The sequence below is a fragment of the Chinchilla lanigera genome, unplaced genomic scaffold, assembly GCF_000276665.1.
Source record: "Chinchilla lanigera isolate Chin_1 unplaced genomic scaffold, ChiLan1.0 scaffold00396, whole genome shotgun sequence".
Taxonomy (NCBI): Eukaryota; Metazoa; Chordata; class Mammalia; order Rodentia; family Chinchillidae; genus Chinchilla; species Chinchilla lanigera.
In genome coordinates, this window is record NW_004955797.1 from 1 (window position 1) to 18,706 (window position 18,706).

At 52.9% G+C, this 18,706-nt stretch overlaps 1 protein-coding gene across 1 annotated transcript; it reads left to right on the plus strand.

The window, feature by feature from the left end:
* Positions 1–7,063: 7,063 nt before the first annotated feature.
* On the plus strand, positions 7,064–18,498 carry LOC102011387 (serine/threonine-protein phosphatase with EF-hands 2-like; the record flags this gene model as incomplete). Its single annotated transcript, XM_013510194.1, is given in 10 exon segments — positions 7,064–7,243; positions 10,835–10,962; positions 11,071–11,128; positions 11,772–11,947; positions 13,192–13,309; positions 14,066–14,112; positions 14,862–15,028; positions 15,444–15,480; positions 15,714–15,863; positions 18,102–18,498. Coding segments are annotated over 10 exon segments (1,339 nt in total), but the record flags the coding sequence as incomplete, so codon positions are not given.
* Between the last annotated feature and the right edge of the window lie 208 nt (positions 18,499–18,706).

The following is an 18,706-nucleotide window of genomic DNA, read 5'->3' on the forward strand; positions in this document are numbered from 1 at the left end:
ATATATATATAATCTTTTTGGTGGTATTGGGGATGAAACCCAGGGCCTTGTGCATGCTGGGCAAGTGCTCTACCATTGAGCCACACCTCATGTATTAAATTTTAGTGGTAAAGGTTATGAAGGAACTTTGTAAGTGAAGCATGAAAATCTCACTGCGCTCCATCTCCCGAGGTGATCCTCGTGGACGCTTTTGTACCTACTCTGGTTTTTATACACGTCCTGCTGACTTTTTTGTGCAGACAAAGCACACTACTCACACGGCCCTGCAGTTTTCTTTTTCTCTCGTAATAGTGTCTCTCAGGCGTGTTCACAGGAGCACATGTGGGCTGACTTGTTCCAGGTCGTGGCTAAAACCCACGCCATTGTTTCAAACACCCTGACGTATGTGGCGGGTCCTGCGCTGCACTTATGGAAGGTGATTTTTATTCTGGAGGGAGAGATATTTTAGGAGATGGTGAGAGCTCGAATACAAGGGCTCTCCTTTGTGCTTCTCAGGACAATGGCAAACACTGCAAAGGACTCCTCCTCTGTCACCTCGGTCCCCTGTGATAACCCTGGAGGGCAGTGACTGCTGTCCCTACACAGTGGAGGAACAGACAAGGCGGGAGGCCCTGGCACCTGGCTGCTCTGGTGACAGCTGGGCCCCACCCCTCCCATGCTGGGGAAAGCACATCCTTGCTTCTTCCGGGACATCTGCCTGATGGAAGGCTTCATTTCTGTCACCCCCGTTTACTGCCCGTGATACCTATCCCACCTTCATTCCAGAGCAAAGTCATGCTTCTGTCCCTACCACTTCTTATGGGGTAGACGACTGACAAAGTGAACTTACTTTGTTGCCAGTTTGGATTTATGATCTCACAAGAAACAAGGTGTCAGTGGGCAGCAGGAGCCGGGATCCATCCTGCTCGGTCAGGCTGTGTGGGACAGGCTGTGTGGGACACCTCAGGAGCAGCCAGGGATGTGCTTTTGGTTGTTGATATTTTAAGACAGATATTATATCAGAGCCAACCATCCACATCCACTGAGGTTTTACGGTATAGTGAGCACTTTAAATATATTATTATTCAAAGACATACAGATGAGGAAACGGATCTCTGAGAGCTTCAGTGCCAAGGTCTAGCAAGAAGTGGAGCTGGGATTCTGCCAATTTTGTTATGGTTTGGGGGATATTTTGCAAGGGAACCATATAATACAGGACACATATTTTATAAGATTATTTATAATAGTCACCCAAAGAATCATATACAAAAGAGTGCAGAAAATCTGTCCACACACTAAGACCAAGGAAACTAGCTGAGGCCCTGGATCCCATGGAAATACCCTGCATGAGCCCAGCTGAAGACCTAGAGCTCCTAACAGTGCCTCCCACAAGTCCAACTGGAGGCCTAGAGCCCATAATAATACCTCACGCAGGCCTGTTTCACAGATCTGCCCTGGAAAGGCCTAAAGGTCAGTTGTGGAATCTAGGAAGACAGCGCCAGTGGGATGAAGGCTCTGTGCTAGCAGGCTGAGGGATCTGCACTGGAGCCAGGAAGCAATGTGCAAAGTAAGAGCCAGAGCTCCCTGAAAAGTACCACGCCATCCTCAGCAACAGTGAGGTCCCGAGCTACTCCAATAGTGAAGACAGCTGAGTTCCCATCAGGAAAACCAATGTAGCAATCTTCTCCAGGAGGCCGGCAGTGCACCATCTTGCCCTCTGGAGCCAGGAAGCAATGCACAAAGTGAGGACCAGAGCTCCCCTAAAGTGAACCAAAACTATTCTCAGTGCCAACAAGGTCCTGAGCTCCTCAGAGGCTGAAAACAGCCAACTTCATCAGGAAAGCCAGCATGACAAGCTCCTCCAACAGAACAAACAGCTCCTTACAGCTTCCACCAGCTCCCAACAGCCTTTCTCTGCTCCCAACAGCCTAACTTCTTCTCCAGTTCTGCTTTACTCCCAGGCACTTCTGAGACCCAGGCTGTCTCCAAGGGCACTGGAGGTCAGTAGGGCAGTGACCCAGGGACAGAAGCCAGCTGAGTGTGGGTGACCTCTCAAGCCCCAAACCCTGCAGGTCCCCAGGGGCAGCTCTCTGGGTAGGATGCCCTCCCACTGTACTCATTCATGCTCAGATTCTGGTTTCATGATCTTTCATGGAACTGGGAACAATTCTGCACACACACAAAAAGAGATAGCATTCTTTTTTATCTTCCATTTGTTGTTCAAATAAAGCAACAAACATAAGCAGGTCAAACCTTTAATTTTGGCTTGCAAAGGAAAAGATAACAATACTTTGATTAAAACAAAATGGAACAAAACAAAAATTCAATACTTTGACAATCCCAATACTATAACCTTTAAAAATAGAGGAAGAGGGAGGAAGGGGCAGAAACCAGGGAAGGAAAAAATAAAGAATTGTAATTCACTCTGAATTATAATTTTTTTTTCCTGGAGAAGAGCTACAGCCATGCTTGTCGTATAAAAATAAATATGGCAAAGAGTTTAATTTTTATTGACTCCCTGCTATGTGTCAGGTGCTGCGTGAGCCCTGGGGTGGAGAGTAAATGTGCTCACATGCAGTCTTGGTCTGCTGGAACTCGGTCTAGTGGCAGAGAGATAAGATGCTCAATGACACCACAGTGTCCAGGGACAGGGTCAGGAGAAGGAGGTGCAGGAGCACAGGGGAGGGCATGGACAGAGGACAGTGAGCCCAAGGAGAGACTGACAGGAGCAGACGCAGGAGAGTCTAGCATGTGGAAACCCAAGGCGCAGAACTGCACTGTGGAGACAGATGGTTTTGCTTTTCTGGCAGTGTGGGGACTGAGCAAGGAAGGCACTGTTAATGGCAGCTTGGAAGGTTTGGGTCTGTAGTGAGGTGAAAAGATGGGTTTAGGACCCCCAAGGAGAAGAGGGGAGCCTGCTCCCTGGGCAGTCTGGAGGAGAGAGAAGGGAGGTTGGCAAGCAGCCCCAGGGATTAACAAGTTAGAGGACAGTGATGAATTGCCTTGGACACGTAAGGGGAACTGCCTGAGGGTTCTTCTAGGTGACAGCAGGAAGCCGAGAAGCGGGGAACAGCAGTGTGAGTGGGTGACACACGGAGGATGTTTTCAGGAGAAAAGCCGCGTGCTGGGCTGGCGAAGTGTGGGGTCCCGTGATTTGTAGACGATTTGGTCCACCTGAACTCATCTCTACCTCAGTTTCCCTAGGACAGAGCCACCTGTCCCTGCGGCAGTGCACCGCGCGCTGGTCCTCCTCCTGCTCTCTGCGCCCTGCGGGAACCTGCACCGGAGCTATGGGAAGCGGGACCTCCACCCAGCCTCACTTCACATTTCAGAACGCAGAGAAAGGTTCGTGCTTCTCACTCCAGAACCAGCCCTGGGGACCCCAGGTCGGTGCTGTGGCAGTGGTTCCTTTCAACGCTGCTCTTAGAAACCAGCTGCTTCTCCCTAGACCCCTCGACTCAGCCAAACTGTACCCTGCAGGCAGTCAGTTCCTGTCACTCTCTGGGTTCATCCCACACTATGCCAGACAGTGAAATACGGTTGGGCAGAGGGAGTGAGGAGGCTTCCAGGGAGCAGGTGCAGCATGAGCAAAGGTCAGGAGGCACGGAGAGCTGTGGGGCATTGAGGGCACTGAGCGGCCTGGGGTGGAAAAGGCAGAGGTGGCAAGAGATGACACTGCGGAGGTTGGCAAGGACAGTGAGGAGCCACTGAAGCCATCTGAACAGGAGACGGTTTTGCCTGGTGCAGTCAGGGCCGGAGCAGGGTGAGCAGAGGGGAGCCCTACAATAGCCATGCAATGGGGTGGGCAGGATTCACCCACTTCCAGGGGAGGGAGAAGGTGAGTCAGGCACAGCTTCCAGGTCCCCTGTTCAAAGTAGTGGCCGAGTGGCTGATGACTGACAGTGCTAGAGGAGAGGTGACTGTACCAGGGGGAGATGCTAAGTTTGCACCCCAGGTGTGTGGTGCCCAGGGGACAAGGCGCGTCTGTGGGACACTTTCGGATCTGGCTCAGGGACAGTGTGGACTGGAGATGTGAACCTTTTGAGCGCATCAGGGTCAGATGGTGTTGGTGCTGTGGGGTCACAGAGGCAACTGGAGGGGTCCTGATGCAATGGCAAGCAGAAACACTGAAATGACACCCAGGATTTAGAGGCAGATTTATTTTATATCATCGGCACTGATTGGGATCATTCCCAGAATCTCAGGCCCTGATCTCTGGTGGTCTAGGGCTTATATGGGATAAGCAAGCAGGAAGTACAGAAGCAGAATGGCTTGTCAGTTGGGAATTGTTTTATACAATGTGCATCATAGTGACCAGTTGTGCATCACAGTGACCAGCTTTTTTTTTTTTTTTCTGGAATTGGGAATTGAACTCGGGACCTTGTGCTTGCTAGGCAGGTGCTTGTCCTGCTGAGCTAGATCGCCAGCCCACCAGCTGTTTTTAAGAGACAGGAGCAACCACAATTGGAACAGGCACTATTACCTGGGTGACTAAGAAACTGAAGTATACCGGCTGGGGGAGGGGGGCATTTTCTGTTACAACAGGACAGAGTCGTGAGGGACCCCAGCACTGAGACATCACAGGGGGCTGAACTGGCAGAAGAGGCTGAGGACAGGTGGCCAGGAACAGAGGAGGGAAACGGGGGCATGTGGGGCTCAAAAGCCAAAGAAGAGGGCTTCAAAGGCTGATCAACCTCAACACAGAGGAAACGCAAACAAATGACAGGAAAAGACGCTTTAGATTTAGTGCCGGGAATGTCCCTGGGAATTCACAGAACCAATCCGAAGCCCAGGGTAAAAACCAAACTGCAGCACAGGATGAGGACTGATGGGGACCATGAAAAGGGAGACAAATGAGTAACTGCAAAGCCCTGGACAGGGTTGGATGGGGCTGAGGGCCCAGAGCTGGGGGGCCGGGCTCCAGTCCTGCCTCTACCTTCTGCCAGCTCTGAGATGCCTCACTTTGGAATCACAGATGTAATACAATAAAGCCTCCCTCGGCACGGCGTGAGTGTTGGTTAGTAAGTGACTGCGAGGTGCTCAAAATGGCCTAGCCCTGGCTCGTGGTGAGCAGTCCAAATGAGCGCTGGTTCCCTTTGGCACGCAGATCTGGGGGTGTTTGGAGGGTGAGCTGTCTGTTAGTTTCCAAGGGATGGGATGGAGGAGGCGGCCATGGTCGGGTACTTCACAGCCTCTGCAGGGCTGTTCTGAGAGTCGAGGCAAACACACGAGCATTAAAGGAGGTAAACGTGAAGTAGAGTTTGACCTTTTGAAAGGCGATGGGAGAAGAAGCCACAGGCACGAGGGCTGACAGGGCAGACCTGGAGCGGGGGCGTGGTCATGGCCCATGGAAGTGGGGGCATCTGCGGCAGAGCCTGGGCTCTTGCCCTGGTGCACTGTGTTCAAGGACCACTGTGAAGGCACAGTGTAAGCTGAGACAGTGCTCTCCCCTCCCGTGCCGTGCATACTGGCACCTGCACCCGGTGCTCTATACACTGCATCTCATTCATCTGCCCAGCAGCCCGTACTGGAATTTGGCTAATCCCCATTTTATTTTTTTTGGTGTTTTGAATTTGCTATGTAACCTAGGCTGCTGTTGAACACACAGTGATCCTTCTGCTTCAGCCTTCCAGGTGCTGGGATACAGGTGTGCACCTGGCTCTAATTCTCACCTTAAGGGCGCAGAAAGTAGTTGCCCACCCTTTGCATCTTGTGAGTCTCATGCAAAATAGTGTGTGTGCAGGATTTTAAACCGTGGTGAATGCGGGGATGAACTGCTGCTCTGGGAGAGGTCAGGAGTCTGTCCGGTCACCTGGGAGAAGCTCAGCCACACGTGAGAATTAGGGAAAGAAAGAGAGAGGGAGAGAGAGAGAGACGAAGAGAAGGAGAAGGGAAAGAAGGAGAGGGGAGAGAACATGAAAGAGATGGAGAGAAAGAGAAAGAAAGGGAGAAAAAAAAGGCAGAAAGAGAGAGAAAGGAGAGAGAAAGAGAAGAAGAAAGAGAAAGAGAGAAAGCAAGGAAGGAAGAGAAAGAGGAAGTGAAGAAAGAGAAAGAGAAAGAAAGGGAGAAAAAAAAGGCAGAAAGAGAGAGAAAGGAGAGAGAAAGAGAAGAAGAAAGAGAAAGAGAGAAAGCAAGGAAGGAAGAGAAAGAGGAAGTGAAGAAAGAGAAAGAGAAAGAAAACAACAAGGACAAAGAGAAAGAGAGTGGAGTGGGTCCCACAGGCTGAGTAGGAGACTGAGGCCATGCTACCCCAGGGGTCCTACTTTCTAGACCTTTTCAGTAAAAAAGATCTATAAGATATGCATTGTTTAACAGAAACCAACATTACAACCAACTTAGGCTGGTAATATTTTTACTTAACAACCCTGACACATTATCTCTTTGTTAAACATATTTTTCTCTCATGACATAACATAGTACTACTTATTTTATCCAACATTTATAAATCAGTTTCTGAATAAAAATCACCACAGAAAAAATATGGTTACTGAAAACTAAGATTTCTTTGTAGTTCTTTTTGCCTGGCCATATCCCCCGGGGATGTACGAACGGCTGAATTTTCAAGTTATTTCTGTGTGGTTATGCCACCAATTCATACAGCATGAGGTGTGCTTTCACTTTTGCTTCTGCTCTTTAAATTTCTGTTTTTACTGTGATTTTTCCTACACAACTGTTGTTCTTTTTCTTCTCGGTGTTTAGAAGTTAGTATAGCTGTGTTACAGGTCAAGCGTCTCAGTCTCACCTGTTATGCAGGCTCTTGTATCCTGAACAAAGAACAGGGCAGGACACACAGAAGAAGTAAGAAATGCAGAGGTTTAATTAAAGCAAAAGGACACTCCACAGAGTGGGAGCAGCTGTGAGAAATCTCCAGAGTGAGTCTGACCCAGAGTGGCCCTGTCTGTTGCAGATTCGAGGTCATAGTGCACTGGGGAGGGTTCCAAGCATGCGAGCCCTGCAGCGGCGCTGTCAGTAACCAGAGTCTGCCCTTGGGATTGGAGGGCAGGGCGCCGCAGAGGCCATCTCCGGTCGGCTTCTATTTTGTGTCCCTGGAATCTGGGAGCAGTCGGGGCTGGCACCAGTAACTGCCTGCACTTCTTCCAATCCTCACATCGGGAGGAGAGTTGGTGAAGTTCCGTGGGCTTGGACAGAACCAGCACAGCTGCCAAAGCCCCGAAGGAGTCCAAGCTGCCGTGGTATTCGAGGATGATGTTCAGTGACTGCGTGGGGTTTCCCTCAGGTCAAGCTCCTCAGACTCCTGCCAGAGGTCAGGAAGAGCGATGGGGTGGGGGCATGTTCTTTAGGTTCGTGTCGGGACACCAAGGGGATAGGGTGGAAGGGGAATGCCCTCGTGGTCTCCAAGAGCTGGAGGCACGCTGTGTGCTGAGAGCCTCAGGCCAGGACGGCACCCACGCTGCCATCCCTGTCTCATGTGGACGCCAGCTCTGTGATATAAATGCAAGTGTGTTTTCCCAGTTTGTCATTTGGGTGGGCCCCTCCTTTTTCTCTTTCTTTTCTCTTCCCTCCTTCTCTTCCTTCCTTCCATCCTTAACTCCTTCTCTCCTTGTTTTGAGAAAGGCTGGCTTTGAACTCACTCTATACAGCAAGGTTGGCCTCAAACTGCCCACCCTCCTGCCTCAGCCTCCCAAGTGCTGAGATTACAGGTGTGTGTGCCACTATGCCTGGTGCTTGGACCCATTTCTGAATGAGCTTCAGCTCAGGGTTTCCTGATCTTGTGAACAACAAGAAATTAACCCACAGGAGACACAGGTTACCTCCTTTCTCTCAGGGGCCGGGGCTCGGGCAGCTCACTCCCTGCTCTGCCTGAGCTGGGAGACAGATTCCTCACTTGTACTTGTACAAGCTTGTACCTTCCCGACAGCCCCATCACGGCGCTTTGGGTGCCCAGGGCCTGTAGCCTCCTCCCTGCTGCCGCACACAGGAGCCCCAGGTACAGAGGTTTGCTCTGCGGGTGCCCTGGGGCTGCCTGACTCCAGCGCCTGTGGGAGGCTTTGGCTGTGGGTTCCACCTTCACTTTGGACACCTGGAGATTTCCCTTTAAGTGTCTGGACTCAGCTCTCTGTTTTCGGTTTTGTTTGGAAATGACCCTGTGTGGTGCACCTTCCTGTTGCTCTGTTGTTGCAGTGCTGGGATTGGACCCAGCCCCAAGCGTGCAAGGCCATCGCTCACCCACTGGCCACACACAGCCTCCTGCAGCACTGTCTGTGGGGAGCTTGGGTCCACACCTCTGCAGAGGCCACCCATAGAGGGCGCTGTCGGGCCCTCTGCTTCTCCTAGAGAGGTCGAGGTTCACTACGCATTTGCACTAGAGAAAGATGTTCCTCCCTACAGGCATTTTTATTCTTCAAATCGGTGGTGTGCAGAGTTAAGTGTTCTTGACAAGGATAATGGAAATAAAGGGCAACCACACAAACACCTGTCACATTTTAATAATTTTTCTAATTTATCTGTTCTGTTATACTTCCCTGTGCTGGGCCTCCCAGAGCTCTTATATATATATGGAGAATTTGATTTGGTTTAGTTTTTGCAGTACTGGGGATCGAACCTAGGGCCTCGCACACTCCAGGCAAGGACTCTGCCACTGCGCTACACTCCCAGCCCACAAATGGAGCTATTATGCTTTTCAAAGCTCTTAATCAGGGTTAACTTTTCCGAGGCTGGATATGGGGCCCAGAACCCAGGGCCTCCTCTACGCCAGGCAGGCACTGGACCACTGAGCTGCATCCCTAGCTCTCCCTCCTCTTAAAGTTTTGAGACAGGTTCTCGTGAAGTTGCCCAGGCTGACCTGAAATTGTGATCCTCCTGCCTCAGTCTCCCCAGTAGCTGACATTATGGGCAAGTGCCACTATGCACAGCCACAGTTTTACTTCTGACTTCAGAATTGGGAAATGCTTCAGTCTGTAAAATAGAATCAATGTTCCCTTACACATGCAGTGTTGACAGCTGGGTGGATTTGTAATTTGCCCCCAGGAGTAATTTACACAGAGCCCAGGTGAGAAGGCCGAAGTGCTCTGCACTGTGCTTTTGGAAAGAGACGAATGGTAAAGGATCTTAAACTACCTGCACCTCCCCGCACCCACAGCAGCTAACGGCAGCTGGGGCTGTAGACAGGGCCCTGGTGGGAAGAGGAAGGGAAGGAGAAAGACAGCCACTGCCCCTACCCCAGCAGGGAAGCAGGCTGAGGGCTCATGTTTGTGTCGCGCTCAGCACTGCTTGCCTTACATGCTCAGAGCAAGGTGTTAGCAGCAACATTTGTGTCCCTGCTTTTCCGCCTTGACCTTTAAGAACCATGGGCGGGACTTGTGCACCTGCACGTCCCCTCCCGGCTCCACCTGCAGAGATTCAGGTGCCCCAGGCCCAGAGCAAGGGGCAGAAATCCCTGCGTCTGCCAGGAGCTCCTGCCTTACACTCCCGTCAGCACCTCTGGACAAGGAGGACAGGACTCGCAGGGCTGCAGCCTGCCACCTGTGGTTTAGTGAGTGCCTGTGAGAAATATGCTACGGATTTTTTTATTTCATAGGAAATAAAATTTGGCTTTGCTTAAACCCCTCCCAGCTTCTTTTCCCACTTTGGCAGCCGCTTTCCTGTTAGGAATTCAGCAAGCATGCTGTTAGCTGTCTAATGCAAGCTAAATATATTAAGTCAATCTGTCTCCTGTTCACGAGGTCGACCTGAGTTAACCTCTGGGGTTTCCTTTCTAATCCAGCCTTGCCCACAACAGTCCATTCATCGCCGGCAGCACGGCCAGGTCCAGGATCTTGGGAGGAGCCTGGTTCTCTGTGCAGACAGCTGCCAGTTCTGGGCAGCACTGCTTGACTACAGGTCCTGAGCCTCGTGTGGGAAATCAGGACACTGTAACTTGTCCCTGGCCACCTGGCAAGGTCCTGGCAGAGAGGTGCAGGCCTGGATGCCTGTATAGGGACATCTCCAGCCCACGGGACTTGGGGGACTTCCTCTGCCCTGGCGTTATGTGACATGCTCACTCGAGCTTGTGTATGGTTTTGCCCCAGCCTGTGCCTCGTCCGGCCCCTTTTCAGATGATGACGTGAAGGCCCGGGTGACTGGGACTCAGCGTGTTGTCATAACATCCAGCTTGGTGCCCATCACCCCACCTTGTCCCCAAGAAGGCTGCTGAGTTCTTGCAGTCTTCCCTGTCTCCACTTCCTTCCTGAGTCCTCAGGACCGAATCTCCCGTCCCTATATCATGGTCCCTGTATCCATGGTTTTACTTCCTGTGCTTTCTGTAGCCCATGGTCAACCAAGTCTGAAAATGTGGGATGGAAAATCCCAGAGGTAAATCATCCTTGAGCTTTCAGTTCTGTGCTGTTCTCACTGCTGTAGTGGACTCTCACCCATCCTGCCCCTTCTGGAGTGACAGAATCTCCTCGCTGTCCTGCGTCCCCTGGGCACATACTCCCTGCCGTTGGCCACTCAGGCCTCTGGCTCAGCAGAACCACCACTGAGGGACAAGGTGCTCATTTTCAGCGGCCCTTCTTTTATCTAATAGCGCCAGAGTGCTAGAGCAGCAATGCTGGTGAATCAGATGTGCCAGCGGGAATCTGTAAAGTGAGAATCTTTAAGCGAGAAGACAGCTGTGCTGATTAAAGAGATCAATGAATCTAGGGCTCCATGCATCCGGGAGTCGGGTGCCAGTGGGCCTGGGCTGGGGAGGGGCTTGTGCAGTGTTGGCGTCTCCAGAGATCAGCAGCATTCCACAGACTCCAGCTATGCTCCTGAGCCACCAGGAGCAAGTGAGAGCCCTGGCGCCAGCAGGAGGTCAGAGTGGGGGTCTGGGCACAGAGCACTGCGCTCACGGCAGCATCTCTTGCGATCACAGCTTTCAAGGCAGCGGCCCTGATCCAGAGGTGGTACTGGCGCTATGTGGCCCGGCTGGAGATGCGGCGGCGCTGCACCTGGAGCATCTTCCAGTCCATAGAGTACGCCGGGCAGCAGGACCAGGGCCAGGTGTGGCCTGGCGGCGCCTCCACCTGCCTCCCAGCCTCGGGCAGTGACTGGGACCCCCTGCACCTTTCCACTTGGTTTCTAAAGCCGGGTCCCCTGCTTCCTCTGCAGCTGCACGAGTTCTTCAGCTACCTCGTGAGTCACTTCACTCCCAGCAGCCGCCATGAGAGTGAGTGCAACGGGCCATGTCCTCCCAGCTCAAGGCCATGGGCACCCGGGAGCGTGTGGGCTCAGGGACAGGGCCGTGAATCCAGGGGGAGCCCGAGGATGAGGGCGAGGTGGCAGATAGATCACAGCGTGGTCTAATCCGGTGGTAAAATCACTCCTGGAGCCTGTTGTGGCGCAGGGAGTTGATTCAGCGTGCAGAGGATGCTGAGTGGGAGGAGGTGGGGAGGGTCAGAAGGGGGCAGCCTCGAGGGGGCGCCAAACCTGCCACCAGATGCGGCGGGAAACTGGAAACCCAGGCAGAGGGATCGGAGTCCCCGTGTGTCAGCTGCTGCTGGAGGGCATGGGCAGCTGGAGGCGCTGTGCCCAGCGGCCTGGCATTGCTGCCCTTGTCAGGTGCTGCCCAGCTCGGCTTTGTCCTTTCCCCTGCTCACAGCCCTGGCATTCATATTCCTTACCTTCTCTGGCCCACACACGCTGATGAAAGCCCAGCCTTTCCTCCACCCATGCCCATCGGCCTGTTTCACATCCTCTCTCTGTCCTGGGTGAGCCGATGCCAGGCAGACCTGTCTCCCTACCACAGTCCCTCCATCTGGGCCGTGAAGGGCATGTCTGCCCACAGCGAGCCACCCTTCTGCCCATGCCAGGGGACCTCCTGAGCCGCATGCTGACTGAGCAGAGCTGTCCGCAGGATGCGGAGCTGGAGACCTGCGGTGACTACAAAGCCATCGAGGTGCCCGCCAACTACACAGGGCCGCGCCTGTCCTTCCCGCTGCTTCCCAGCCATGCCACTGCCCTGGTGGAAGCTTTCAGGCTGAAACAAGTGAGCTCAGGGGCCCAGCCCCATGTGAGCGGCCCACACAGAAAGCTCCTGCTCGGGCGTCTGGGTTAACAGGAGAGACAGTGCCCTTCCTTCCTCGGCCAAGGTCCTGGCGGGGCCCCTCAACCCCGATGTCTCTCTGTGCATTCATCCTGCAGACACAAGCAGCCGGTACCCTGCCTGGTCTGGCGCAGGGACACAGCCTGAGTGGGACGCACAGGTCCCTGTCCGGGGCTGGCACTCGGGAGGGGAGGCAGATTGTGAACCAGAGCCCAGGAGACCAGGCCGGGCTTGGGGACAGGAACTGAGCTGGGGTGGGAGAGGCTGCGAGGCACTTTCTGAGCGCAGGGCCGTGGTGGTGGGAACACGCCAGGCGGGTGTTTGAGAGAACAGTTGGAGGACAGGGAGCTCAGGGGAAGAGCTGGCGGTCTGCTGGGCAGTTCCGGCCTGGGAAGCTGGGAGCCCCTTGGCTGTTCAGCAGGGAGCCGGGAAGAATGGAAGGGGTGACTTATCTTTCTAAATGCATGAGGAGACCCTGGACACTGAGCACAGGGATGGTGTGACCTGACTTGCTTTTAAAAGAATCATTCTGGTCACCATGTTAAGAGCAGTGTTAGCCAGGCTTAGCGGTGCCTGCCTGTGATCCCAATACTATGTGAGGCTGAGGCAGGAGGATTCCAAGTTGAGCCCAGCCCAGACAACTTAGTGACACAGCACGACCCTGTCTCAAAGTAAGAAAATGAAAAAAGCTAAGGATATAGCTGAGGGCGAAGGGCTTGGACTCAATCCCCAGTACCATGAAAAAAATTGACTGGAGTGTACAGGCAAGGGCTCCGCTGTAATGGTCCAGGCAGAGGATCTGAAATGCTGCTGGGAGAGGCAGAGGTAGTAGAAGTGGTCAGATTTGGGCTGCAGGTCAGGTTCTCGGGGAGAGAGGAGTCGGGTTTCTTCTCGGCATGGCAGGGCCGGCCGCTCTCTCCCATCCACACGAGCTTCTTCCTGTTCGGCGGAGATAGCCGTGCCCCGCCCTCAAGCCCAGACACGGGGCTTTGGAGAGGAGGTGGGAAGGAGAAGAGGCGCTCAGGTCGGCTGGGGGGACAGCGGGGGCGATGAAAAGCAGAAACAAGGGCGGTGTGGGTGAGAAAGTAAGGGTCCCTGCAGCATCCTGGGAGCCACTCCCGGGCCCCGCTGGGGTCTCTGAGCAGGTTGTGGCTGTCAGTGTCCTGTGTCCTCCGCCTCCCTCCCAGCAGCAGCTGCACGCTCACTACGTCCTGCATCTCCTGCATGAGACCAGGAGGCACCTGGCGCAGCTGCCGAACATCACGCGGGTGTCGAGCTGCTACAGCGAGGAGCTCACAGTGTGTGGTAAGAGCCGGGCGGCAGCTGGAGGCTCTGTGTGGAGGGACAGCTGGGAGGGAGGCGAGCGGGCAGGTGAGTTCTACTCCTTCAAACTATCCGTCACCCTGTGTCCCGCACTGTGTACACAGAGGGTTGAGGGAGGAGGCTCAGGCGGCTCAGCAATCCGTCCTGACTCCGAGCTCACACCCAGCCACACGGCACACCAGGCCCTCCGTGGCGGACACCAATTTGCCTATCAGCATCGAGCAAGCCACACACGGTGTTCCCTGGCCTTGCATTTTCACAGATTGCCGGTGTCTGTGCACGTGGACTGAGGCCCACATGCAGCCCAGGGCCACACAGGGCCACACGCAGCCCACGCACGTCCTGTGTGTCCTCTGTGACCTCAGACTCTAAACATCAGTGTCCCGACACTCGGCAATGAGAGAACGCCACATTAACGTCTAGGTTTGCAACTTCTCTGGAAATCTCACGTAATGCTGGCCTGTAACTGGAGGAGAGCCCTCCTTTTCTCCAGGCTTGCAGTGCTCCGTGTATCACTGCTGAAACTTCAGGTCACTCGCTCTCTACGATGGCCGTGCAGGAGCAGTGGTGCTTCCTGCAGCAAGGGCGAGTTAACGAGTGTCCCTTTGTGATGCGTGGGAAAGCAGCGAGCCTCCGATTCTTTGTCCGGTTTTTCTAGTGTAGGGTTTTCCTTTTTTCAGTAAAAATAAGAAACAAGAGGAAGGACCGATCAGAACTTATGCTCTTTCCCTTTATTAGGAGACTTACACGGCCAGTTGGACGACTTAATATTCATATTCTATAAGGTATGAGCGTTCGCATCAAGTTCCTTTCTGTGAGGCTCAGCCTAGAAGTTCACAGTGTACAGTAAACAAATGCTTAAATAGTGCTAGAATCTTTAAACTATTACGTTTTAAAATATTGGTTTCTATGTGGTGAATATATGGCATAAAAGCCTTGTATTTTATTCCACTACATTTTTTGTATACTGTTTAACACATATAAAAATGGTAGCTTCGTAAGTAGAAGGAAGCATTCTTCAGCAATTTTTCTTTTTCTAGACAAAGAAGCTCGGTTACTAACAAAGCAACCAAAAGCTGTTTTCCTATCTATGCTTAGCTATAAAATGCAGACCATAGAACAAACATGTGAATATCATAATATTTTAATGTGCTATTACTAGATAGATATGCTAAACTTCCCAAAGCACTTCTCCATGTATTTTCTGGCTTCATCCTGAGGAATCTGTGATAATTGTTATTGTTGTGAGTATTTTAATGTGGCTAGAACTTAAAATTGGTCTTCGCCTCACCACCCAGCACTGGTCCAGCGCCATGGTGACATTCTGGCCCGGTGTGGGTCTGTTCTGATGAGGGTCTCAGAGCCTCTGCCTGGCTGGGGGGACACGGTGCAGTAGAAAACCTGTCACACTGGCAGGAGACCTGGGGAGCACAGCCGTGGCTTAGGCCTGGCCGGTGCTCAGATGCCGACTGCTTTAACCTGGTTTCCCTCTCCTGCCGGCCTCCTGCACTGCCTCCTTTCCCTGTGTTGTAAGAACGGCCTCCCGTCGCCAGAGCGTGCATACGTGTTCAACGGGGACTTCGTGGACCGAGGCCAGGATTCAGTAGAGATCTTAATGGTTCTGTTTGCCTTTATGCTGGTTTACCCGAAAGAGTTCCACCTGAACCGAGGGAACCATGAGGACCACATGGTGAACTTACGGTACAACCCAGGCGTGCTGGGGCCTTCATGTCTGCTTGTGCCCATTCTTAAAAAAAATATTTTGCGAGAGTTTCTTGTGAGAGAAGCCTTTCCAAAGTAATTTGCTAATTTCTGAAAGTAGAATACACAGTATATACTATTTTTAAAGATTTTAAAAATTTTACAAATTATTCTGCTCTATAGTAAGACATTTTTTCACATAACATGCCTTAGCATGCAGATAAGGATTCCCCTTCCTTTAACAAAAGGAAGATAATTATAATATCTCATAATTTCTCTACCCAGAGATAATGTCATACTTGTAAATATTTTGGTAATTATGCCTCAGTTTCTTTCTAAATAGTTTAAGTACATATGTATAAAATATGCATTTTATACTGTTTATTTTAATGTCCACTTTTGCTTCTCTGCCTAGGTATGGCTTCACCAAGGAAGTGATGCATAAATATAAAGTAGGCTGCTTTTATTATGGTTCTTTTTGTGGGGAGTGGACTGAGATGGGGCCTAGCTGTGTAGCCCAGGCTGGCCTCAAACTTACAGTAATCCTCCTGCCTCAGCCTCCTGAGTGCTCAGATTACAGATCACCATGTCTGGCTACTATGCCACTTTTAGAAGAAGTTTCTCTTAGTTTAGAGAAACTGAGTGAGTTTGGAAAGCTACTATCTTATTACTATCATGTTTTCAGATACATGGGAAGAAAATATTAAGAACGCTTCAGGACGTATTCTGCTGGCTTCCCCTGGCCACGCTGGTGGATGAGAAAGTCCTGATTCTTCATGGTGGAGTGTCGGACAGGACAGACCTGGAGCTTTTGGCTAAATTAGACAGACACAAGGTACAGATGAGTGAAATAATGCAAATCTCACCTTACTGTCCTGTTCACTGCCAGCATAAAGCAAATGTCTCCCGCATGTTGAGTTCTGGAGCCTGAGAAGAGGAGGAGAAGCACTGACAGCCCACAGAGGATAATGGATAGCAGTGTCACCTGTTCGTGGGGGGATGGTACCTGGTGCTGTGGCTTTGCTCCCCTGAGGTAGAGCACCTGAACCACTACACCTCCAAACAGTCTGTGTTCCACCAGTGACGCTCCCCTGTGGTACACTCCAGGCTTATCCTGTAATTGCTTCCAATTTGAAAGCCCACGGTTTCTGGGTGTAGGTCCTAGTTACCAAGTCTGGGCATGGCTCCGTGTCATTCGGTAGCTGAAAGACAAGTCATGTCTGTGTACAGCCAAACAGTGTTCAGACAGGAGGAGGATAGCTCTTTGGCAGACGTGGAAGCGGGGAGGGCTGCAACACTCAACAGCTCCCCCCAAATCCTCAACACCAAGCCCCCATCTATGTCCACGCCCTCAACCCTTGGAGATTCTCGAGAAGAATGTGAGCTACAGATGTTACTCGGAGCAGATCATAACATCCACTGTTCCATGAGGCCAGAAGGGTTGGCTGCTGGAGGGGAGGTGGTGAGTCCATGAGCGTGGCCTGGCTTTCCCCTCCCACATCCAAGGCTGGGTTGCTGCAAAGCGCCTTGCTGGGCTCTCACAGGGGTCCCTGCTGTCCCCCTCAATGGGTTCCTTCTACTCGCCCTCTCTGGGCGTGCTCTGTGTTCCCAGCCTGGGCCTGTCCACCGTGGGATGGGGCTTTCTGATGCCACCGTCCTTAGACTGAGCTGCAGTGAATGCTCATTCTTTGAGCATGCTCACAGTCCTCTCTGTGGACTGGACCAGCGGTGGCAGACCTATGGCACGCAGGCTGCAGTGAAGTGTTTGTGTCACTGAGAGCTCTCATAGAGTTGCCATCACTGGACTAGACCTCTGTCACCGATGTCCTACGGAGGTCGACTCCCCTGCTGTCCAGCACGGTGCTCAGGCGCACAAGGGGGGGCCGCTCTCTCTTCCCACTTAGCACCACACATGGCTATGCGGCCTGACCCTGCCTCTCCTTCTGCCTGTGTCCTCTCTGCTCTCCACGGGGTCCCAGCGCCGTGGTGGCTGGAGTCCGCGAGGACGCTGCTCAGTTCCTTCCTGCTTGAGCCTGGGCCGTAGGAACGCCCTCTCCTCTCCCACACAAGGCTGTGCACAGGGCTCCTTTCCCACAGAGCTGCCTCTGCTGCCCTTTTCCAACCACATGTAGCGGCCCCCTGCTGCTGGGACCTGTCCTGAGGCTCTGTGGATGCTTGAGACCACAGAACCCAGCCTGCCTCTCGGGTGCTTCTCTGCATGCCCTGCAGCAGGACCACCAGGTTAAGTGGCCTCTGTGTGCCATGCTCAGGGCCTGGCTTGCATCACAGCTCCTGGGCTTTGTGGGCCTTGTTAAGCAGAATCAGGGTCACTTGAACTGAGCACTGGGATACCGTGATCACCCATCCCATGGCTCAGATCAGCAGCATTCAGGCAGTGTGTACAGCTTGGCTACACCAGACACACTGATGACTTGTGTGGCCAGGGTGGCCAGGTAGGGGTGCAAGATCTCACCATGCTCCTCAACGCACATAACTTGAAACCTATGAGTTGTTTATTTCCAGAATTCCCTGCTCAATAGCTTTGGCCCACATTTGAACCCAGGGAACCGGGGTTACTGGGAAATAAGCCACAGATGGCACCACAGCGCCCCCTACCGCCCCTGCTCTAGCATCTGTGGGATGACAAGAACAGTCAACAGGGCCGGCCTTTCTGAGAGCGTTGTCCTCCTTCCTTGTCTGAAGCCATTCGGCTCCCAGGAAGGAATGATGACCTAGCTTGGTGTAGCTCCAACAGCAGTACCTGTGCCGAAGGACTGGTTTTAAGTTTCCAGTTTGGAAATATTGATACTTTTGTAAAATACAGTAAATATGACACATTAATGAATGAGGGTGAAGTCTCCCCACAGGGCGTGAGCGTGTGACAGTGACGTCAAGATGCTGTGGCCCTCAGGTTTCTCTGCAGGTCTGCACTTGTCTGACCAGGCTGGAGCCTACCATGCACAGACAGTGCTCGGTGGTCACCAGGACTGAGACTGTCCTGGAGGCCACCTTGGTGTCTAGAAAGTGCCTGCTGTGGTCCCCCAGCCTCTCTCTCTGCTTTGGACACGTTTAGATCGTCTCCACCATGAGGCGCCCGATGCCACGGGAACTCAAGAGGCAGGCAGAGGTGCCCAGCATACCCAGCGCCGCACCTAGTCCTGCACAGAGACCCACACCCTGGTTCCTGCCCCAGAGCCGCTCACTCCCCTCCTCACCGCTCCACCCCAGCCTGGACAGCAGGACCCACAGGGCCAGCCGGTCCTGCAGCGTCCCCTGCGCTGTCCCCCTGGCCCCTCAGGAGCTGTCCCGGCAGGTGAGGCGCTCTGTGGACTTAGAACTGGAGCTGTGCCGGCAGCGAGCGGGCTTCCCTGGGGTCCAGGAGCAGGAGGAGCCCTCATCTTCAGCCCCCGAGGGGGACCCGGATGCTGGAGAGCCGCTGGGGCCTACCCAGGAGGAGTGGCAGCAGGTGGGTGGTGCTGGGTTGCCTGGAATGGAGCTTCATGGTGTTTGGGGAAGAGGTAGGATGGCAAAAAACAGACCACAACTTCTGTGTGCATTCAGGGCACATATTCTGAGGTTAGGACAACCCAGAGGACCCAAGTGTTTGTACAATGCATCCCATGCTGTAGAGGCTTATAAAGGGTAAGGAGGTGGGGCAGGTGGCTCCACTGAGGGGAT